This window comes from Psammomys obesus, unplaced genomic scaffold (genome assembly GCF_907164565.1).
Source record: "Psammomys obesus unplaced genomic scaffold, mPsaObe1.curated_primary_1811, whole genome shotgun sequence".
In the NCBI taxonomy this organism is placed as follows: domain Eukaryota; kingdom Metazoa; phylum Chordata; class Mammalia; order Rodentia; family Muridae; genus Psammomys; species Psammomys obesus.
This window is the reverse complement of record NW_026591086.1, coordinates 3,713,716-3,731,619: the sequence shown is the minus strand read 5'-3', so window position 1 is coordinate 3,731,619 and position 17,904 is coordinate 3,713,716. Positions and strand designations below refer to the sequence as shown.

The window sequence follows — 17,904 nt, the reverse complement described above, 5'->3', positions numbered from 1 at the left end:
GACTTTTTATATATAGTTATTAAAAGCTTATATATAATTAATTAAAAGCTTTTAAATAAGTAAATAGAAACATTAGTATCATTTTCAGGGCTATACCGTAATGGCAGCATAACAGCCTCATTTCCATTTGTCTTACAGAGTAAAATGCCATTGTTAGGTATGAGTTGCATAGGTTGTCTTAGTTGCTTTTATTTTGTTTTGATAAAATACACTGAAAGGGGATTTTTTGGTTTTTTTGTTTTAAGTTCACAGTTCCAGGCTATAGTCTGTCATGTCAAGGAAGAAGTTGCAGTAGGAGTCTGGGGCAGTGAAAAGAAAGTGATAAACATTGTGCTCAGCTCACTTTATCCTTTTTATGCAGTCCAGGATCTCACCCTAGGGAATGGCCCCACCTACAGTGGTTGTGTATTCCAGCCTCAGTTTACCTAAGCAAGATAATACCTCACAGTCCTTCCCAGAGGCCAGTCTCCCAAGTGGTTCTAGAGCTCACCAAATTAACTCAGGTTTCTTTTCATTCCCCTCGTCCTGGAGCTCTACTCTCCCAACCCCCATTTTGGTTTGATTTAGTTTGGTTTGGTTTTTAAGATAGGGTCTCTGTAGCCCTGGCTGGGCTGAAACTCGTTATGCACAAAACAGGCTGTCCTGGAACTGAGGGAGCCACCTGCCTCTGCTTCTCAAGGGCTACGATTAAAGGGTGTCCACCGTGCCCAGCCCCCTTTGATTATTATCCTAGTCTCCATTATAGCTAAAATCAATGGGTATCAAAATTTTCACATCTATTAGTACAGTCCATGGAAAGAATTATCTATGATAGTGGATCTATGTATCTTTTATCATTATTTTAATGTTTTAAGTCCTTTTTGCAAAAAAGAGAACCATAAATGTGATGGAGTTTGCTTTGTATATGGATACAATTAATAAGGTTTTCTAAAGAGATTATGCCAGTTTGTGTAAATCATTCCTAATTTTATCATATTCTCTATAATATTACATGCCTTTAACTATGTTGAGGGTATGATTTGCATTTCCTACTAGTGGAGATTAGCTTTTGTCTTATATCTGATTATCACTTTGTTCTTTTTTATATGACTTGTTTGTATACGATTTACAAATCATGGGATCCAGATTACAAACATGGTAACACCCAAAAGATATTCATAAATGTTAACTCATTTTGAATCCTCCTACCTGGACAGACAGGAAAGTAGGGAACTGACAGTCTCTGCCAGGATGGGACACTCAGAACATTCTGACAGCAACATTCTTGGTATGAAATGGCATCAAGTATGTTTAAATTGCTTAAGTTTCATTTCAAGGTCTATCAAAATTTATACTCAGATTGAAGTAAAATTTGTTATGTCTGAACCTCAAGAAAGAAACTTTTTTCAGGAGCTGGATGATAAAACTTTAAATGAAAATGTAAGTGAACAACATAAGCCTTACTACAGAGGTGCAGAGGAAGGCTGGAGAGATGGCTCAGCCACTGAGCACAAGCACTACTATTGCAGAGGACCTGAGTTCTGATACCAGCACCCACAACCACCTGTAACTCCAGCTCCGGGAAATCTGACACCCTCTTACGGCATCCATGGGTACCTGTACTGGCATGCACACAGAAACACATATACATAACTTAAAATAAACAATCTTTTCCCCGGGTGTATAAAGGTACAGTGCGCAGTGGCTGAAACAAGTGGTAGTTCACTCAGCCAATTTCTCGCTTCAGTCTTAAAGTTTTAGGCAAATAATGCAGGTCAGAAAACTGCTGTTGGTCCTGGCATGCCTTGAACACCTCGCCCTGATGTGGAGGCTGTCAGTTGGGCTTGTAGAGGAAAGAAAGGCTTCCTGCTGGGTATTCTGCACGTTATTGGTTTTGCTTGAAATCATAGTCAAGGGTTTCTTTCTGCCATGGTCCTTTAGGAACTCAATCTGTTTCTACGTCATTCCACCTCATAGCACATTCTACCAGCCACAGTTGGCTAACAAAGGCGAATTTACAGGCTTTACATGGTGAGAAAGGAGCTAATACAAGTGAAAGCACCATATTTTAGGTTTTTCTTCTGCTTGTCTGTCTTACTGAGATTATGTTGTGTTTCCATTGGTTATTTTCTACATTCCGCCCCTTCACTGCCTCGAAACTATTGCATACTTTTTAGCTTTCTGACAGTTGAGTCCTGAGTGTTTTTATGAGGCACATCCTGCTATAAGATTCTATATTCTGGCCCTGAGGAGTGTAGTCAGTGATTAAGTGTAAAATTCTGTCCAGGCACATGATGGGCTCTGCATTAGAGCACTGCTGCCCCTGGGCTATTTGACAGCTGTCTGCCTCGATATGATATTAAATCACGGTGAGGCATCAGACTAGGAATACCAATTTGCAACCAAAGCATGCTTCTGACGCATAAGAAACTTCAGACAGAAACAGCTCTAAACATCATTTGGAAAGGTTTTTGATGAGCAAATTGTAAATATTAACACCTCTAAGCTTGAAATATTACCTGTTAAGCCAATAATCGCATGTGTAATTTCTCTTCATGCCAAGAAAGAGACTAGATTGAATTACTTAGAGAAACCTAAAAGGAATTTTAATTCCTGCCTCCATGAGGCAACAAAGTCAACCGCAGCCTGGTCCAGGTTCCAAGCATCAGAGAGTCACAACCCGACCTGTCTGAGTATGGAGTTGAGATCCATCATGCACTACTCTTCGTGTAGCTTAGCCAGTGCAGGAATATGTCCCTCAGTTCCAGTGAAGGAGACTGTCTCTGAGAGTTGCAGTTGCCACATTTCTGTTCCTTAGTGACCGAGAGCTTCCATCTGCTGTGCTCCAGGCATGTCACTACCAAAGACCATTAAAGCCATTTCGTTCTTGTAGTGACAGGCATAAATTTAGAACGTTTATGACCTGGTGGCAGCCTTGAAAGGCCTCGCATTGCCAGGGCCTCTCTGGTGATCAGAGCATCTCTGAGAACATTCAGTCTGTGTGTCTCACAGACTACAACCTGCCCCGCTACCCCACTATTACCATCTTGAAATTGTTAGAGTTTTATAGTAAAAGGCTACATGTTCTCGTGTGTACTAGGTCCCACAGATTATATAGCAGCCTCCTGGTAAGTGTATCGTATAGTTACTTTAACACAAACACAAACAAAGCAAGCTTACGCTCTGACCAGCTGAAGCCTAGCCCTGCATTTCTTAGTGGCTGCTCCAGTTTTATCTAGTTCATTGTTCACAGCAACCTTATAGGATGTAACTACCACAAATAACAAGACACAAAATGTGTTTGTTGGGTATTCAGTATTAGCATGGCCTCCACTGACCATCTCAGGTTAATTTCAGACCATATATATTACAGTGTTTAGAAATATATTTTAAGTTCTAAAATATTAGTATGCTCCTATGAGAATAGTCAAATATTCCATCTTACTATACATATTACTATAAAAATTTTCAACATTAAAAGGGCATTTAGATTTTTTTTTTATATTTGGCTCATATAATATAAGCAGTAAAGTTTAAGGAATGTATATATTCCTTGCTAAATAATTTTTACTTTAATAACCATTGTGTGATTTTTATCTGATTATTAACTTAAACTATACATAAACCATAGAAAGCATATGTGCTAACTCAATTAAATCATAATCAAAGCTGGTTATGGTGGCACACTCCTTTAATCCCAGTTCTTGGGTGGCAAGGGCAGGCAGATCTCTGAGTTCGAGGGCAACCTAATCTACAAAGCGAGTCCAGGACAGCCAGGATTGTTACACAGAGAAACCCTGTCTCAAAAAACAAAACAAAAACAAACAAAAAAAAAAACATAGTCAAACAGATTCCTTGAATTACTCTCTCTCTTGCTCTCTCTCTGTGGGCCTCCTGGTGTGTTTCTCTTTATAGTCTCCTCATGGGAACCACTGGGTTCTAGAGCCCGATAGATTCGTGAAATGGTTTTTTGCTCATTGATCAGCTTTCTGGAGCTAATATAGTATAACCCCTAACCTCTATACCAAGGCAGAAGATAATCTAATTTCTCAGCCTTAGGCAAGCTGTTACTCCCAAGCAGAGCCGATTCTGGTTTAGATTTTGGGCAAACGGGGTAGAGTCTGTGAGAACAGTCATAGCAGTTTTTTTGCTCTCTGCTCCATAGCTGTGTGGCTTCTCTTTTTTCATTTTTAAAATTTACTGCTATTCTGCTATGGAAGATGGTTTACATTTTTCCACAATTGATGTTTTCCTCTCACAGAGACATTCCAATGCCACTAGTCAGCTCAGGAGTAGAGCATGGCAACCTGCGAGAGCTGGCCTTTGCAAGAATGAAAGATCTTGGAATACAGGTATGAGTCAATGTGGCTATCAGGTAAATTGTGAAGAAAAAAGAATCTCATCACACACGTCTCCAGGGCTGCCACTCTTAGGCAATGCTGGTACCAGTTGGGTCAGAAAGTTTGTGTATTTAGAGATGTTCTGTGTACCTTGTAAAAGCTGAAGGGAGTGGCAACAAAGGCTGCCACTGTCCCTTTGTTGTCCTCTGACTTCTCTAACCTGTAGCTTTATATTCACTGAGGAGCTTTTCTCTCCTGACCCTAATAAAACGAAGGAAGCTATTAATTCAGCAGCCTCTGGAGGGACATGAGTTTGAAATGAAGCATCCTTGTTGTAAATAAATATAAATGAGGGTTGGGCTAGATAATGTTTATTGTTAGCTCTAAGATTATCAGAGTGATATTATTTAAACTGCTATCACAGATGAGAAACAGATCCCTAGTAGATTTAAAATTGCCTTATTTACCTTGGGCCAGGCAGGTATTTCACTTCCACTGTCTCAAATTCCTTAATTCCAGCACCATCTCCTGGTGCCCATCCAGTGCCGTCTGCCTGAATCCTCTTCATCTGGGCATTTTCACGGAGTCCTTTCTCTTGGCCCACGTGGGTTTTTATTCTCCATGCTAACCCATCGTGGCATCATCCTTCCTCCTCTCCTTCCATCTGTCTATCTCCCATGATTCTCTCTTGAACCCAAAAGCCCGGGGGGTGGGGTGGGGAGGACCCTTACCCACGCCTACCCCATTCTGCCCTGCCCAGGTATAGGCTGTCTAATCAACCAGTCAGGTATGTCTTAGACAGTTTTACAAAACAGATCTTGAGTGCCAGTAACCCATATCAGACCAACCTCCAACACATCCTAGAACCTTCGTAGGGCTTCTAAAGAGATGAGCCAGGATCAGTGGCTGGCCAGCGCAGCAGGAGTTAGCTCTGCTGTCAGAAACCAGTGCCATCAAGTTGGGAGTGGGTGAGGGGAATCTGTTGACTGTGTTTTCAAGCATGGACTGTGCTTTCAGAGAGATGATTCCAAGAATGGCACAGCACACAATTTGGATTTGCCCATAATTTATTTTAGACTTACTCAAATTATCATAGAGGGAAAATTTTAGATGTTGTCCAGAAGAGAACATTTGAATATTATTGATTTATTCAACAACAACAAAAAAAAATGTAATAGACAACGTTTAGAAATAAGCAGGTGCATGTATGCTAATTAACAGCATCACACAAGACTGTGTGCCTACTCTCCACTCTCCAGCTGTCCTCCAGCACCATCTTCTCTGGCCTCCTCAGAGCCTATTTCTAGGGGCCAGAAGTCCTGTTACTGGCTATCTCCCTGTCTATTGTTCCTTTTTAACCCTGCCCCATCTGCTAAGTGACCCAGGAGTGAATTCAAAAACCCAAAGTTTCTTACCAGAAAGTAAGTACATATCATCTCTGCCTAAAAAAAAAAAAAAAAAAAAACTCCCAGAAAGAACAAGGAAGGAAGGAGCAGGTACCTGTTGACTGAGTGTAGGTAGCCCTCCGACACACACACACACGTCTCCTGTGTGGCAATGGACTGGAAGATAGCATCTGTTCTTAGTAGATCAGCTACAGAAACTGGTGGCCCTTGTTTGTTGTGCAGGCCATATCAGCAGAGGATCTTGATGGGCAGGTTTCCCAAAGCGTGGAAATAACTTTGCTTTTGTAAAACTGAACAATGAGCTTTTATACATTGTTAAATTGTCTTGCATAATACTGTCAAATTTTTTAGCATGATTCTGTCTCACTGGTAGAAAGTGTTAGAATCCTGAAAATGTATTTATGGTTTATTCTGTAGAGGAAGAATATGCCGTAGGGACAGCACTGGATAATGCAAGGCTTTTGTAATGATGAGTGTCAGGCTGTATAGGATACACACTGGGTTGAGGAGTAGGAGTAAGTGTTGTTACAAGTCGTGACCATGCAGAGGAGGCATCGCATTGACACTGTCGCCCAGCAGCTGTTCGCACCCAGCTGTGCTCACGTCCAAGAGCCATTGTAATTGTAGTTCAGCTTGTGTCCTATGAGTCTAGGCTCCTTCTGTATCTTCCCTTCCTTCCTTCTTCCACAGTCCTTTCTTTGGCAAGGAAACATATCCTTTATATGCATCTTTTTGACATATGTTAAATGATACAATACTAAAAGTAGTAATGTCATACATAATAAAGGTTTTAAAAATTTAAGAATTTGCTTTTACTCTCCTGTGATCATATTTTGGGACATATTTCAATCATTTTGGGGTGGGGTTTTCACTTATCTTTGGGCAAAACTGTTTTCTGACTTTCTAACTTAATGTTTTTCCTCAAGATTATATATGGTCTCTTTGAATTCTTAATTCATTTTAAAAGGAAAACACAATTCCCTTCATCAGATTTAATAAGGATGGCTTTGTTAAGTTTTCCTTCTTCTGTTTCAGTGTAAGTTATGTCCAGACTTAATCTGAGCCCAGGATTTGTTTTAAATGAACAATGAATGAGTCACTACTTTGATTTTTTTTTTTTTGGCAGTGCCGAGATGTGAGAACCAGGGAGGTTGGAATTCAAGAAATTCATCACAAAGTTCGGCCATACCAGGTCAGTCTGCTTTAAATCTGCTCCAAGCTTGGGCCCACCTGCCCACAGGGCAAACCCAGAAATGAGTGGATAACTTAGCAGGGCAGAAAGTAGCCATGGGAGCCATTGAGGTATGGAATAACCTGGCTAGGAAAACCAAGGCTGGGCCTCATTTTTTCATCAGCGCTGTAGTTTGGGAAATGTTCTGAGGAGCTGCTCTGCTGCCACTGGACTCTGCAGTGACTCTTGAAGGTGTAGTAAGGACTCAAGAGTTCCAGTCATTTGAGTGCATTCAAGTATAAGTAGCCATGGATGACTGGTGGCTGCCTTCTTGTGGAGGGCCTGGCTAATCTCAGCTATGTAACTGGCAAGTTCTTGTCCTTTGGTAATAACCCAGTGAGAAGATGGCAACAGCTAACTGGCTTCCCCAGACCTTCAGCATTCAGCTACCTAAGGCATTCCAGATAGCTTCCGTTTCATACATATATAACCTCTAGCCTGGTGCAGCGTTTTCTGTGGCGTGCAGTTCTTGGGGACCCCGTGTGAGAATGAGAAAGGTTGGAGTAGACAGTCTCTGCATCAGTGGTTCTGTTCTTAGCATGAACTGTTGTTAACATTAAAGGGCCTTTTGAGGGGAAAAAGCAGACCTGACAGTTAATCATTTTGGCAAATTCTTTATCCAGTTAGATTCCAAGCATTAAGCTAAGGGTTGATTTTGCTTTGAGTATAATCCACCCATATATAGGGTGTATCTGTTACAGCCTTACCAAATATATAGAATTCTAAATGTATACCTTTTGCACCATCGTGTACCTAGAATCATCTGTACCATGGATTGAAGAGTCAGAGTAGATACAGATTGCTACCACTGAAATGCCGCATCCAGCCATCCTCTGTCCCTCTGTGAGAAACTGTGCCTGGCAATGGGACTTCTACATATTCATCCCTTCACTAGGCATGTTTCACAAGCCGGTCCAATGTTATACTTTTCTTAATTATTATTGTGAAACAAGAGACAAGGATTACCTCTTCACACACACATACATCGTAGGTTTTAGTAGAAGAAGTAAGGACTAGCCAAGGAAACCATTCAATATCTGACAGTTTGAAAGTGGTGGGGGTGGGGATGTTGTCCTAAAAGCTGAGCGCGTGATTTACTCTGTAGTTTTATCTTAGGGACAATTCATGGGACCTCATACAGTTAGAGAGAAGCAGTCACTGTGCTGGATACCTGTAAGAATTGCAAGGTTAATTAAGTTCAAATATTTGTAAAATCTTACTTTGTTTAGAATAGTCTACGAACAAGGCATGAACTCGTGTTAATCCTGTGCTATTTGAGAGGAGGCAAATAAAAACCATAATTAGTGATGATTCATTCTTTGTTCCCAGCTGAACATTAGCCTAAACACATCCATGTAATTATAAAAATGAACTTGGTTCTCTGATTCTGAATGAGACTTTTCATGGCTTTTTATCCAACAGGTTGAGTTGGTACGGAGAGATTACGTTGCCAATGGTGGCTGGGAAACCTTCCTGTCCTATGAGGACCCTGATCAGGACATTCTGATTGGCCTCCTAAGGCTACGGAAGTGCTCCGAGGAAACCTTCCGGTTTGAACTGGGTGGAGGTGTCTCCATAGTCCGAGAGCTGCATGTGTATGGAAGTGTGGTTCCTGTGAGCAGCCGTGATCCCACTAAATTTCAGCATCAGGTACTCTGCATCCTGAATTCTAACTGCTTTAGAGTTAAAAGAGTGTTTGAAATAGGAAAAGTGAAAAGTAGGGTGAGGAGGGAAGGAAGAGGTGGGATGAGAAAGAGAAGCACAGGAACAAGGCTTCATTTCAGTGTTCAGGGCATTCTGTCTCCATGTTGCTCCCTTGCGGTTCCTTGGGTTCCAGGGGTTACCAGATACACCCAGTGTATCAGGTTCAAACAAAACTACTTCACTTCCTGTGGACTCAAATGAGGTGATGACAGGAAAGTGCTTCACGGGTGTAAGTTGTGTTGTATGTATGAAACCCTGTTCTAATGCCCAGCAACCTAAAATTAGAAATCTGTATTTTTAAGTTTCAGGAAAATGTGTTAAAAGCAGTAATAATAGGTTTAGGGTAAACCCCAAATTGGATGATGCAAGAAATTTGCCACATTCCAAACCTTTTCAGAAGTGGGAAAAAAAAAAAAAGTGGAAGGTGAGTCAAATAAATAAGACGTGTTGCCCCAGACTCCTGTCAACTGGAGTTGCCTAGACCTCACCTGAAGTGCCCTGCGCCCAACCCAACCCCATCACCCAGATGCCAGCTCTTGTTATAATGCTCCCTTCTTTACTAAGTCACTGAGTGTGCCCTGGGCAGGATCCACTGCTTGCTTTTTTTCTTACTCATCGGTAGATTTTTAAAATGCATTTTACCAACTGTATTTTGCTTTGTGGACCTTTCTTTTTTTATTGATTAAATTATTTATTTACTTTATATCCTGATCACAGCTTCCTCTTCCTTCTCTCCTTCTAGTCCCTCCCTCTCACCTCCCCTTTCCCCATCCACCCCTTCTCCTCAGAAAAGGGGAGGCTTCCCATGGATATCAACCAGTTTTGGCATATCAAGTTGCAGTAAAACTAGACGCATTGTCTATTGAGGCTAGACAAGGCAGCCCAGTTAGGAGAAAGGGATCCAAAGGCAGGCAGTGTAGTCAGACAGCCCCTGCTTCCGCTTTAGGAGTCCCACATGAAGACCCAACTGTTACGTTGTGGGCCTTTCTTAATGGGCTCTCTTCCCTTCTTAATCAGGAACTCCTTTCTCCTCCTTCTAGGGCTTCGGCATGCTCCTGATGGAAGAAGCAGAAAGAATAGCTCTAGAAGAGCACGGATCTGGGAAAATTGCGGTGATATCAGGTGACTGTAGAGAGGAGTTCCATACACATGATTCATCTGTTTACATTTGACACTTGACACCACAGTGAGATCCACTCTCTTGCCTCTGTATGATTACTGGTCCAAAATTGGTCCAAGCTGACAAATGAAGGACTTTGGGGAATTTCTGAGAGCAATTGGATTAACTTGAGCTTCTAGAATCATTGTCCCTAAGAGCACCAGGCCAGTAACCTGTGTGCATGCTCTGCTTATCTGACCTGTGGTCACTGTGGTCAGCTCCTCTCGTGTGCTTTGTGCCAGCTGCTGTGTGTGGAAATGGACTTTGATAGATGTGAGCAGTGTGGAGCCTGAGTTGTCGGTTCAGAGCCAGTGTAGCTCTTGCCCTTCCATGTGCCACTGTTGCCTCTGTTCCCGAGCGACAGCCTTTTCACTTGGAGGGGAGAGGGTGGGGGGAAGAAACTTTCCTCAGCTCTTAGGGTCCCAGGATAGATTTGAAGATTAAATGGACAAAGACAACAGGATGAAGGTATGAAAATGAATATAAACTAAGTAAAACACAGGAACCTTCCTGGGAAAATGAAGACTGGGAGATGCATGTAAATGTGAGTTTAGTGAAAAGTGGAAAGTCATGGGGAATGGGATAGAGGAATGTGGACTCCAGGGCTATAAACCCAGCAGGCCTGCTGCTTCATCCTCGTCCCTTTCCACCTTTAGAGACAAGGATGTCCTTCCCTCCAGTTTGGGCTGGTAGCTCTCACAGAAATGTCTTCAGGAGCATAGGGCAGGGAGAAGGCCTGAGCCCTTCCTGATCCTGCTGTGTTCTTAACTCTTCCAGCTTTTGCCAAGGCAACTAAATGGACTTGTGTGTTCTGAATCCCTGAAGAGCCTCCCCTACTGACCAATGATAGCTTACAGTTGGGGGAGGAAACATAAAAGGGAGATTTGGGAGGAAGCAAGAAATGATGGATACCTTCTTTTCCTCACATTCTTCAGTGTGGTGTCCTTAAAGGAAAAAATTTCCAATTACTCTAGGGAACCTCAGATGTGAAATGTAGAATCAAGATTTAGGATACATTTGTCCCCGGAATTTACTTTGTTTTCTTATTTGACTACCACATCCTAGAAGCTTATGTGTGGCCTGAGGGGAAAAGAAAATTTTATGAAAATTAAAGTTGAAATGAGGTGTGTAAAAGAAAAATCAATAAGAAGTTGCCAGTTAATAAATCAATACTGGTACCCAGGTCTTTATGATTGCTCTTATAGAAATAATAGCCACACAGGCTCACCTAATCATTTAGTCTGGCTTGGGTTTTTGATGTTACCCAGATTAATAATGTATTTCTTAGCACGTCTAGATTTTTTTATTTTCTCCAATACTTTAGTCCCATAAAGAAGTGCTAGGTCAGAACTAATGAGCAAGCAGTAAGAAACTGTTTCCATCTCCCAGCTTACCCTGTAGTTGGCCAGAAATGTTTGGAAAGGGCATCTGGCCTCAGAATGCCTTCTACCTGTGTGTCTGGATGGGGCTGACAACACTGAAACTGGAGGCCTTAGTGTTCTTAGGAGTCACCCACAGAGCTTGCTAAAGTCATTTTAGTGCATTCTGGCTCTTTAGGTCTAGTTGGGGGCTGAGAGCCCACAATTGCTAACCAGCCAGTGTGCTGCTTCTGATTGCCTTCAGACCACATCCAAGAAGCTAGACTTTAATATTATGCAAATGCTATGCTCCCTTTCCAGTCATTAAGGTTGTAACTGCCTGGCCTATAGCCCTACATTCCCAGGTAGCATTGAGACACGTGATTTCCTGGTGTCTTTGGGAACCTAACGAGGTTTTCACTTTCCATCACTGCCTTCCTGACATTGATTTCTCTCAGAAGTTTCCACCCAGGATCCCTGACTTGCCTGAGGTCAAATCCAGTTGCATGTAAGAGCCTCGGTCTGTTTTTTTTGTTTTTGTTTTTCTGTGCAGGGTGTCTTTCTGAGTGAGAGTTGGCATCCCTCCTCACCAGCTTTTTATCATAATCTACATGATAGCTCGATTTCATGTCACCTGTGTGGTAAATTTCTAAAAGAATAAGAAGTAACTCGCTTAGAGAAGTAGCCGAAATGCTGGGTCTCCTCCCTGGCATCCTGCAGAGGGTTCTAAAGCCAGAAAGGGTTTCTATAGGAATCACCTGGAAGAGCTTCTTGAGACTCAAGTGAGTTCTTTAGAAGTCTGGGAGTCCCACCATTGTCAGAGGAAAACTGCATATAGCCTCCTTGACTTCCTGTTTGACTCTGACCAGCCTTCACAAGGAAACACTGAGCACATTTGCTCTATGGCGGGTGCATTGTGTCTCTCTTGCTTAACAGTGTATCACTGGTCAGGAGTTCTTCTGTTCAGAACTTGGGGGATAGCAAGTGTTTAGTATCGTGCTATGTGTTGATGTTGCTTTTTCCTTCCATTTGTTCACTTTGGCTTTGGTTTTTTTTTTAGTATGGTGGTGCTGCTGCTGGTGTGTGTGTGTATGTAAGTGTTCATGCTCACATGTATGTTTTAACTGACATTTGTAAAAACAAAAGTCAAACAGTTGCTCTCTGCACCCTGGTCCTTAAAACAAATCTCTGATGACACACAGTACTGCTGTTCATGGGCTGCATTTCAGGAACAGTGCCATTAGGCATAACATAGAAAAGACATGGCTAGTGGGGTGGGCAGGGAGCCTTGCCAGCCTGTGATCTAATGAATTTCATGGTCTTTAATTCTGTATTAAAACCAGGCCCATCAGTTTATCCGTGATGGTTCTAGTCTGGCTTCTTAGTTCTCAACAGGACTTGTTAGGTTTTACTGGTTACACGTAACCAGCCTCTTTTCTGATGCCATAGATGATCCTTTTAATGGATTCCATTTCATTCCCAGCTAGGTATTTAGTGATGCTAAAGTTCACATAGGCAGTTGATTCCAGCCATGACACCACTCTGTTTTCTCTGATTTTGTTTTCAGTTTATAACTCCATGTTCTCTATGAGTCCATGGCTTTTTTCAAAGTCACAGACAGTGGGGCATGGCTTTCTGCCATGGCATGATTCGTGAGGAGAGCAGAGACAGGGTCATTTATCATTTTGTTGGCCTGGCTGTAAGAACCACGCATTTATGTAAAACTTTGAAACTTCCGCTCTGATTCATTATGACTTCCCTTCATCTTGGCAGCAGGTTTTCTCTGCTACTTAGATTTATGATCTGGGGCCCTACCTCTAGACAGTGTTATTAACTTCACCAGAGCTCTGACTTGAATCACTAGTCAGAGAGCTTCTGTATATTCTCATTTTCCCTATTTAAAAGCATTGCTTTCATCTGTTATTTCCATGTATTTATTATAAAGTGTACACCATGTGCTTGATGAACCAGTCTACAGCTATAGCTGCATGAGAAAAATTAAAACCGCTTTAAGCAGTCAGATGAAGTACTTTCCAAGAGGCATTCAAATTCTTTTAAAGTATAAAAGTCTTAGTAAACAGTTTTAAAGTTAACTATAAACTTTAACTGTGAAAATTATTTAAAAGGAAAAATTAAATATTCTATTTCATCACCATCAAAATCACTAGGTATATTAAGGGGAACAATAAAAGTGTAATCCCAAAGCTTGGGAGCCTGAGGCAGGAAGATTGTTGTGAGTTCAAGGCAATCATGGGCTACATACTGAGACAGACTCTTACCTCAAAAGATGTGTGATGTAGAGCTGCCTTCTGGGAACATGCTCTCAGATGGGCAGGAAACTGGGTTTCTACTACTGACCTTCCTCTGCAAGGGAGAATGTGACTGCTCCCTCCCTCCTCAGACTCCAAGCCATTTCTCCACTAGGATTAATTGCTTCTTTCTGCATATAAAAAAAAAAAAAATGGGCAAATCAATGTTCTGAAAAGAACTAGTTTATAAAATAATGTATAGGTAGGAACTAGCTGTTAGCTGTTGCTGAATTGTAAAGTGATTAGTTAGTCCCAGCTGTATTCCAGGGCTTCAGTGTCTTAGCCGTTTACCTAAACAGCTTCTGTGGCTGCCCAGCTAATTAAGATAAACAAATTGTATTTACAATTTATATTTTAAAACATGGTGTTTGCCTACATGTTGATCAGCAGGCTGTCCTTCTAACATCATGAAACAGTTTGTCTCATTCCTTCATGTAAGGTGTAAGGTACAGGGACCTCTACTCTGGAAGCTAACTAAAATCTTTAAAATGCCATCACTAATGATCACCATGGAAACCAGAACTCTGATGTCACAATGCCCATACTATTTCTACAAGGGCAAATATAACCATCAATAGTCACTGTTTAAAAAGCCATTTAACATCTTCAACAGAATAAGGGATTTTTCCCCCCTTTGGCAATTTTGGCTAGGTATCAGATTTAATCATGTTACTGTTTCAGTTTGCCAAGCTAATTGCTATGCGGTAAGATAGACAGCTATTCCCCAAGCTCCCTGACTACCTTCGTCATAAGCAGTATTCTATTTGTGTTCTTTCAAGTAGAAAATTAATATGGCCATTGGCCAAGAGCTGTACAAGCTTGATAGATCACACAGTGATGCTGAGAGATGAGAAAAGGTCTGAATGGTTGATGTCAGAAGTCTTTTAAGTCAGAGCCTGATAACCATTTTGTTTAAATCAATTACAGTGCCAGTGATGAGGGGAGGGGAAATTTTAAAATACAGGGTGAGTAAAACAGTCACTATGGATATGAGGTCATTCTTAATCATGTTACTCAAAGCCATGTGGCCTAAAGCTGTGACTACAGTCCCCAGTAGTCAAAATCAATGTTTCTGTGCCTTATATAATCCAATATGGCTTCCTAGAGCAGAAGTTAATGCTCTTGTGGGTGCCCCAAAGCCTTTGTCTTGTGTGGGCAAGAAAACAGCAATTGTTTTCTTTAGGCTATGACCATCTGATATTTACTTCTGGACCTGAGGAACCTCACCCGTATCCCAGGGTGATAGACAACTCTCTCCTACACAACTCTCTCCATTTTGGATCAAGGTTATTTTATTCTTTGCATTATAATCTAGTTGAAAATTAGGGTCCATTTGTACCCAGTTCTGGCTGATAATGAACTCATAATCCTACCTGAGTCCCCTGAAGAGTGTCTCTTTATTATGGCAGACTATTTGCTAATGGGCCAGGAAGCCTGCCAAATGCAAACCAGTTTGTGCCACATGTGCGTTTGTGTTAATACAGGACTTAGCAAAGGAAAGGAAGAGAAAGAATCTCCTCTTTTGTGCACGCTCCTTCACCCTTCATATCATTTTCTTTTAATAAATTACTCCTCCTCATCTCCTAATTAACTGCTTGTTTTCTGGAGTCCATGTGTCTCCTTCCCTCTGGCATTCTAAGTGATCATACATGTTGCCTTTTTGTGTATTCCAGTGGGTTTTTATCATTACCATCATCTTGCTTTTAAAGATACAGCATAAAAGTATTGCACTATTAGAAGCCCTCTATTAAATTCAGTGTCATTATTAATCAGGCTGGCATTGATGGCATAGAATGCTAGTCAGCTAGATAGCAAGTTGACTGCATGTATGCTAATTGGTGTCTATTGTAGTTCGGCTACAGAGGCATTTTTTCCCAGCTTACCTCGGGATTATTTGTTTCCTGGCTTAACATTCGTTCCTTGTAGATGCATCAGATACCAGTTTATTATAGATGAATGAAGTACCAGTTTATAGCATATTTGCATTAAACCACCTCACAGTAAACATCACATGACCATCCTTAGTGCTCATGCTTGCAGTATTTCTCAGTAGGCTACCATTCAGATCTTGTAAGTTTCTGAGCGTTGGGGCATTTCCTCAGCAGAAGCACTGATCGTAATGGCCTGACAGCAGTGGAGCAACTGCACTTTGCCATTTACCTTTTAGCCTCCTTGTGTTTCAGAAAGGTCTACTTTACCGTCCACAGGCTAGCCTTGCTCCCATGGCCATACTGTAGGCTTCTCCACCGTCCTGCACTTCCTGATTTGTTTATTTTGGCTGTGATGGTTGTATGCTTTCCTCTTAGAAGGAAGAATGGGTTGTACCATGTGGTCTGTGCTAATACTGAAAGGTCTGGGAGCTTTGAGCGGAGCGGCTGCCTGCCTTTATTGTAAAGGTGCATACTTCTCAGGCCTCTTGTTGGGGAAGCAAGCCTTCTCTAAGAGATTGCCTTATCCTGGACTGTTTTAATGCTTTATTGCAATCTTAACTTCTCATCAAATCTCCTAGGAACAGTATTGTGTCTTTTCTGTATAAACATTTGGCATTGCCTTAACCTATTTAATTTAATAAGGTTTTGTTATTTTATATCTAGTAGAGGCAGTATGTGTCCCCTTAAGGTGAATAGATACTGCTAAATATTGCTCCAGCCCTCCAAGCCAAGAGTTCTTACAGCCATTCTGTCTGGGGGTTCCTGCTTCTGACATGTCACACAGCACATTTTTAGCTCTGACCTGAGCTGGACTCTGGCAGAAGTGTTGTGTGATTGTGAGCCTGGTTCTCCTGGCTGGATTTGGACTGTCAGCTTCTGTGTTTCTGTTTCTGAAGGATTTGTCCATTTCATCTGGGTTGTCCAGTATATTTCTTTACAGTTTTTCATAGTATGCTCTTGTAATTATTTCTTTTAATGAACACAGTAATAATGACTCCTCTTTTATTAAAAGCGTTTTCATAAATTTATTTAGCAGGGTAGGCATGAGTCACAGCACATGTGTGGAAGTCATGGGACACCTTTGGAGAGTTGTTCCTCGCCTTCCACCTGGTGTGAGACCTAGGGACTGGCCTTAGACGATCAGTCCTCATGGCCAGTACATTAACCCATTCGGCCATTCACCAGCCCCTTTTTGTAGTTGTTTTATGTTTATTTGTTTGCTCATTTATATTTTTGTGTGTGAGTGTAAGCAATGTTTCCACTTTTCTCTTTTAGAGGCATTTTCTATGAGGTAACGTTGGGCAGCTTTAAGAATGAACTTTTGATTTTATTTTTTGTTCAGTATTTTCTTCCTAGTTTGTCATTGCCTTTCTTGTGCTAGCTTTGAGTAACCTGCTCATTTTTTAATCTCCATTCTTGATTTCGAGATATTTCTTCTTTTTAGTGTAACCATTTCAGGTATAGTGTTCCCTCTGAATGCTGCCTTTGCTGGACTCAGTGAGTTTGAGAATAAAATGTAGTCTTTAACAAAAAAGGCTAGGGTCTTTCTCTGATGCCCAGATTGTCCCAGAACTCACTATTGGAAACCATCTAGCCCTAGGCTTTTTTGACAGGAGCTCCACAAGGAGAACAACAGAACCAAAAAATCTGGGCTCGGGGGTCTTTTCTGAGACTGATACTCCAACCAAGGACCATGCATGGAGATAACCTAGAACCTCTGCACAGATGTAGCTCATGGCAGCTCAGTCTCCAAACGGGTTCCCTAGTAAGGGGAACAGTGGCTGTCTCTGACATGAACTTAGTGGCTGGCTCTTTGATCGCCTCCCCCTGGGGGATGAGGGAGCAGCCTTACCAGGCCACAGAGGAGGACAATGCAGCCAGTCCTGATGAGACCTGATAGACTAGGGTCAGATGAAAGGGGAGGAGGACCTCCACTATCAGTGGACTTGGGGAGGGGCATGGGATGAGATGAGGAAGGGAGGAGGGTGGGATTGGGAGGGGCCGAGGGAGGGGGCTACAGCTGGGATACAAAGTTAATAAATTGTAATAAATAAAAAAATAAAAACAAACCCTTTCTTCCCCCCCCCACCCCACCACCAAAAAAAAGAACTCACTATGTACCCCAGGCTAGTCTTAAGCATATGGCAGTTCTCCTGTCTTCTGAGTGCTGGGATTGTCAGAGGGAGCTGCCAGCCCACTCTGCTTTCTCCTCTGCTGCTTATGTAATTTCCAGTTCCATGAGATCACTTCTTTGACCCATTGATCATTTAAGAGTATATTACTTAATTTTTTTCTACATGTTTATTATGAGTTCTCCAGTTTTCAGTGTGTGTGTGTGTGTGTGTGTGTGTGAGAGAGAGAGAGAGAGAGAGAGAGAGAGAGAGAGAGAGAGATAAATGCCTTCAGCCTAAAAAGTAATTGTTCAGGTCTAAACATTGGTTCCAAGTCCTAGTTGAGGCAGAGAGAAAGTTGAGAATTAAAGATTGG

General features: G+C 41.7%; 1 protein-coding gene across 1 annotated transcript in view; it reads left to right on the top strand.

Annotated features, from left to right (window-relative positions):
* Positions 1 to 17,904, top strand: part of Elp3 (elongator acetyltransferase complex subunit 3) — a 66,677-nt gene that overhangs the window by 37,670 nt on the left and 11,103 nt on the right. Inside the window, exons 11-14 of the mRNA XM_055609700.1 lie at positions 4,241 to 4,331; positions 6,852 to 6,917; positions 8,379 to 8,606; positions 9,701 to 9,782. Coding sequence (XP_055465675.1) covers positions 4,241 to 4,331; positions 6,852 to 6,917; positions 8,379 to 8,606; positions 9,701 to 9,782 — 467 coding nt within the window. The remainder of the gene's footprint in view (positions 1 to 4,240; positions 4,332 to 6,851; positions 6,918 to 8,378; positions 8,607 to 9,700; positions 9,783 to 17,904) is intronic.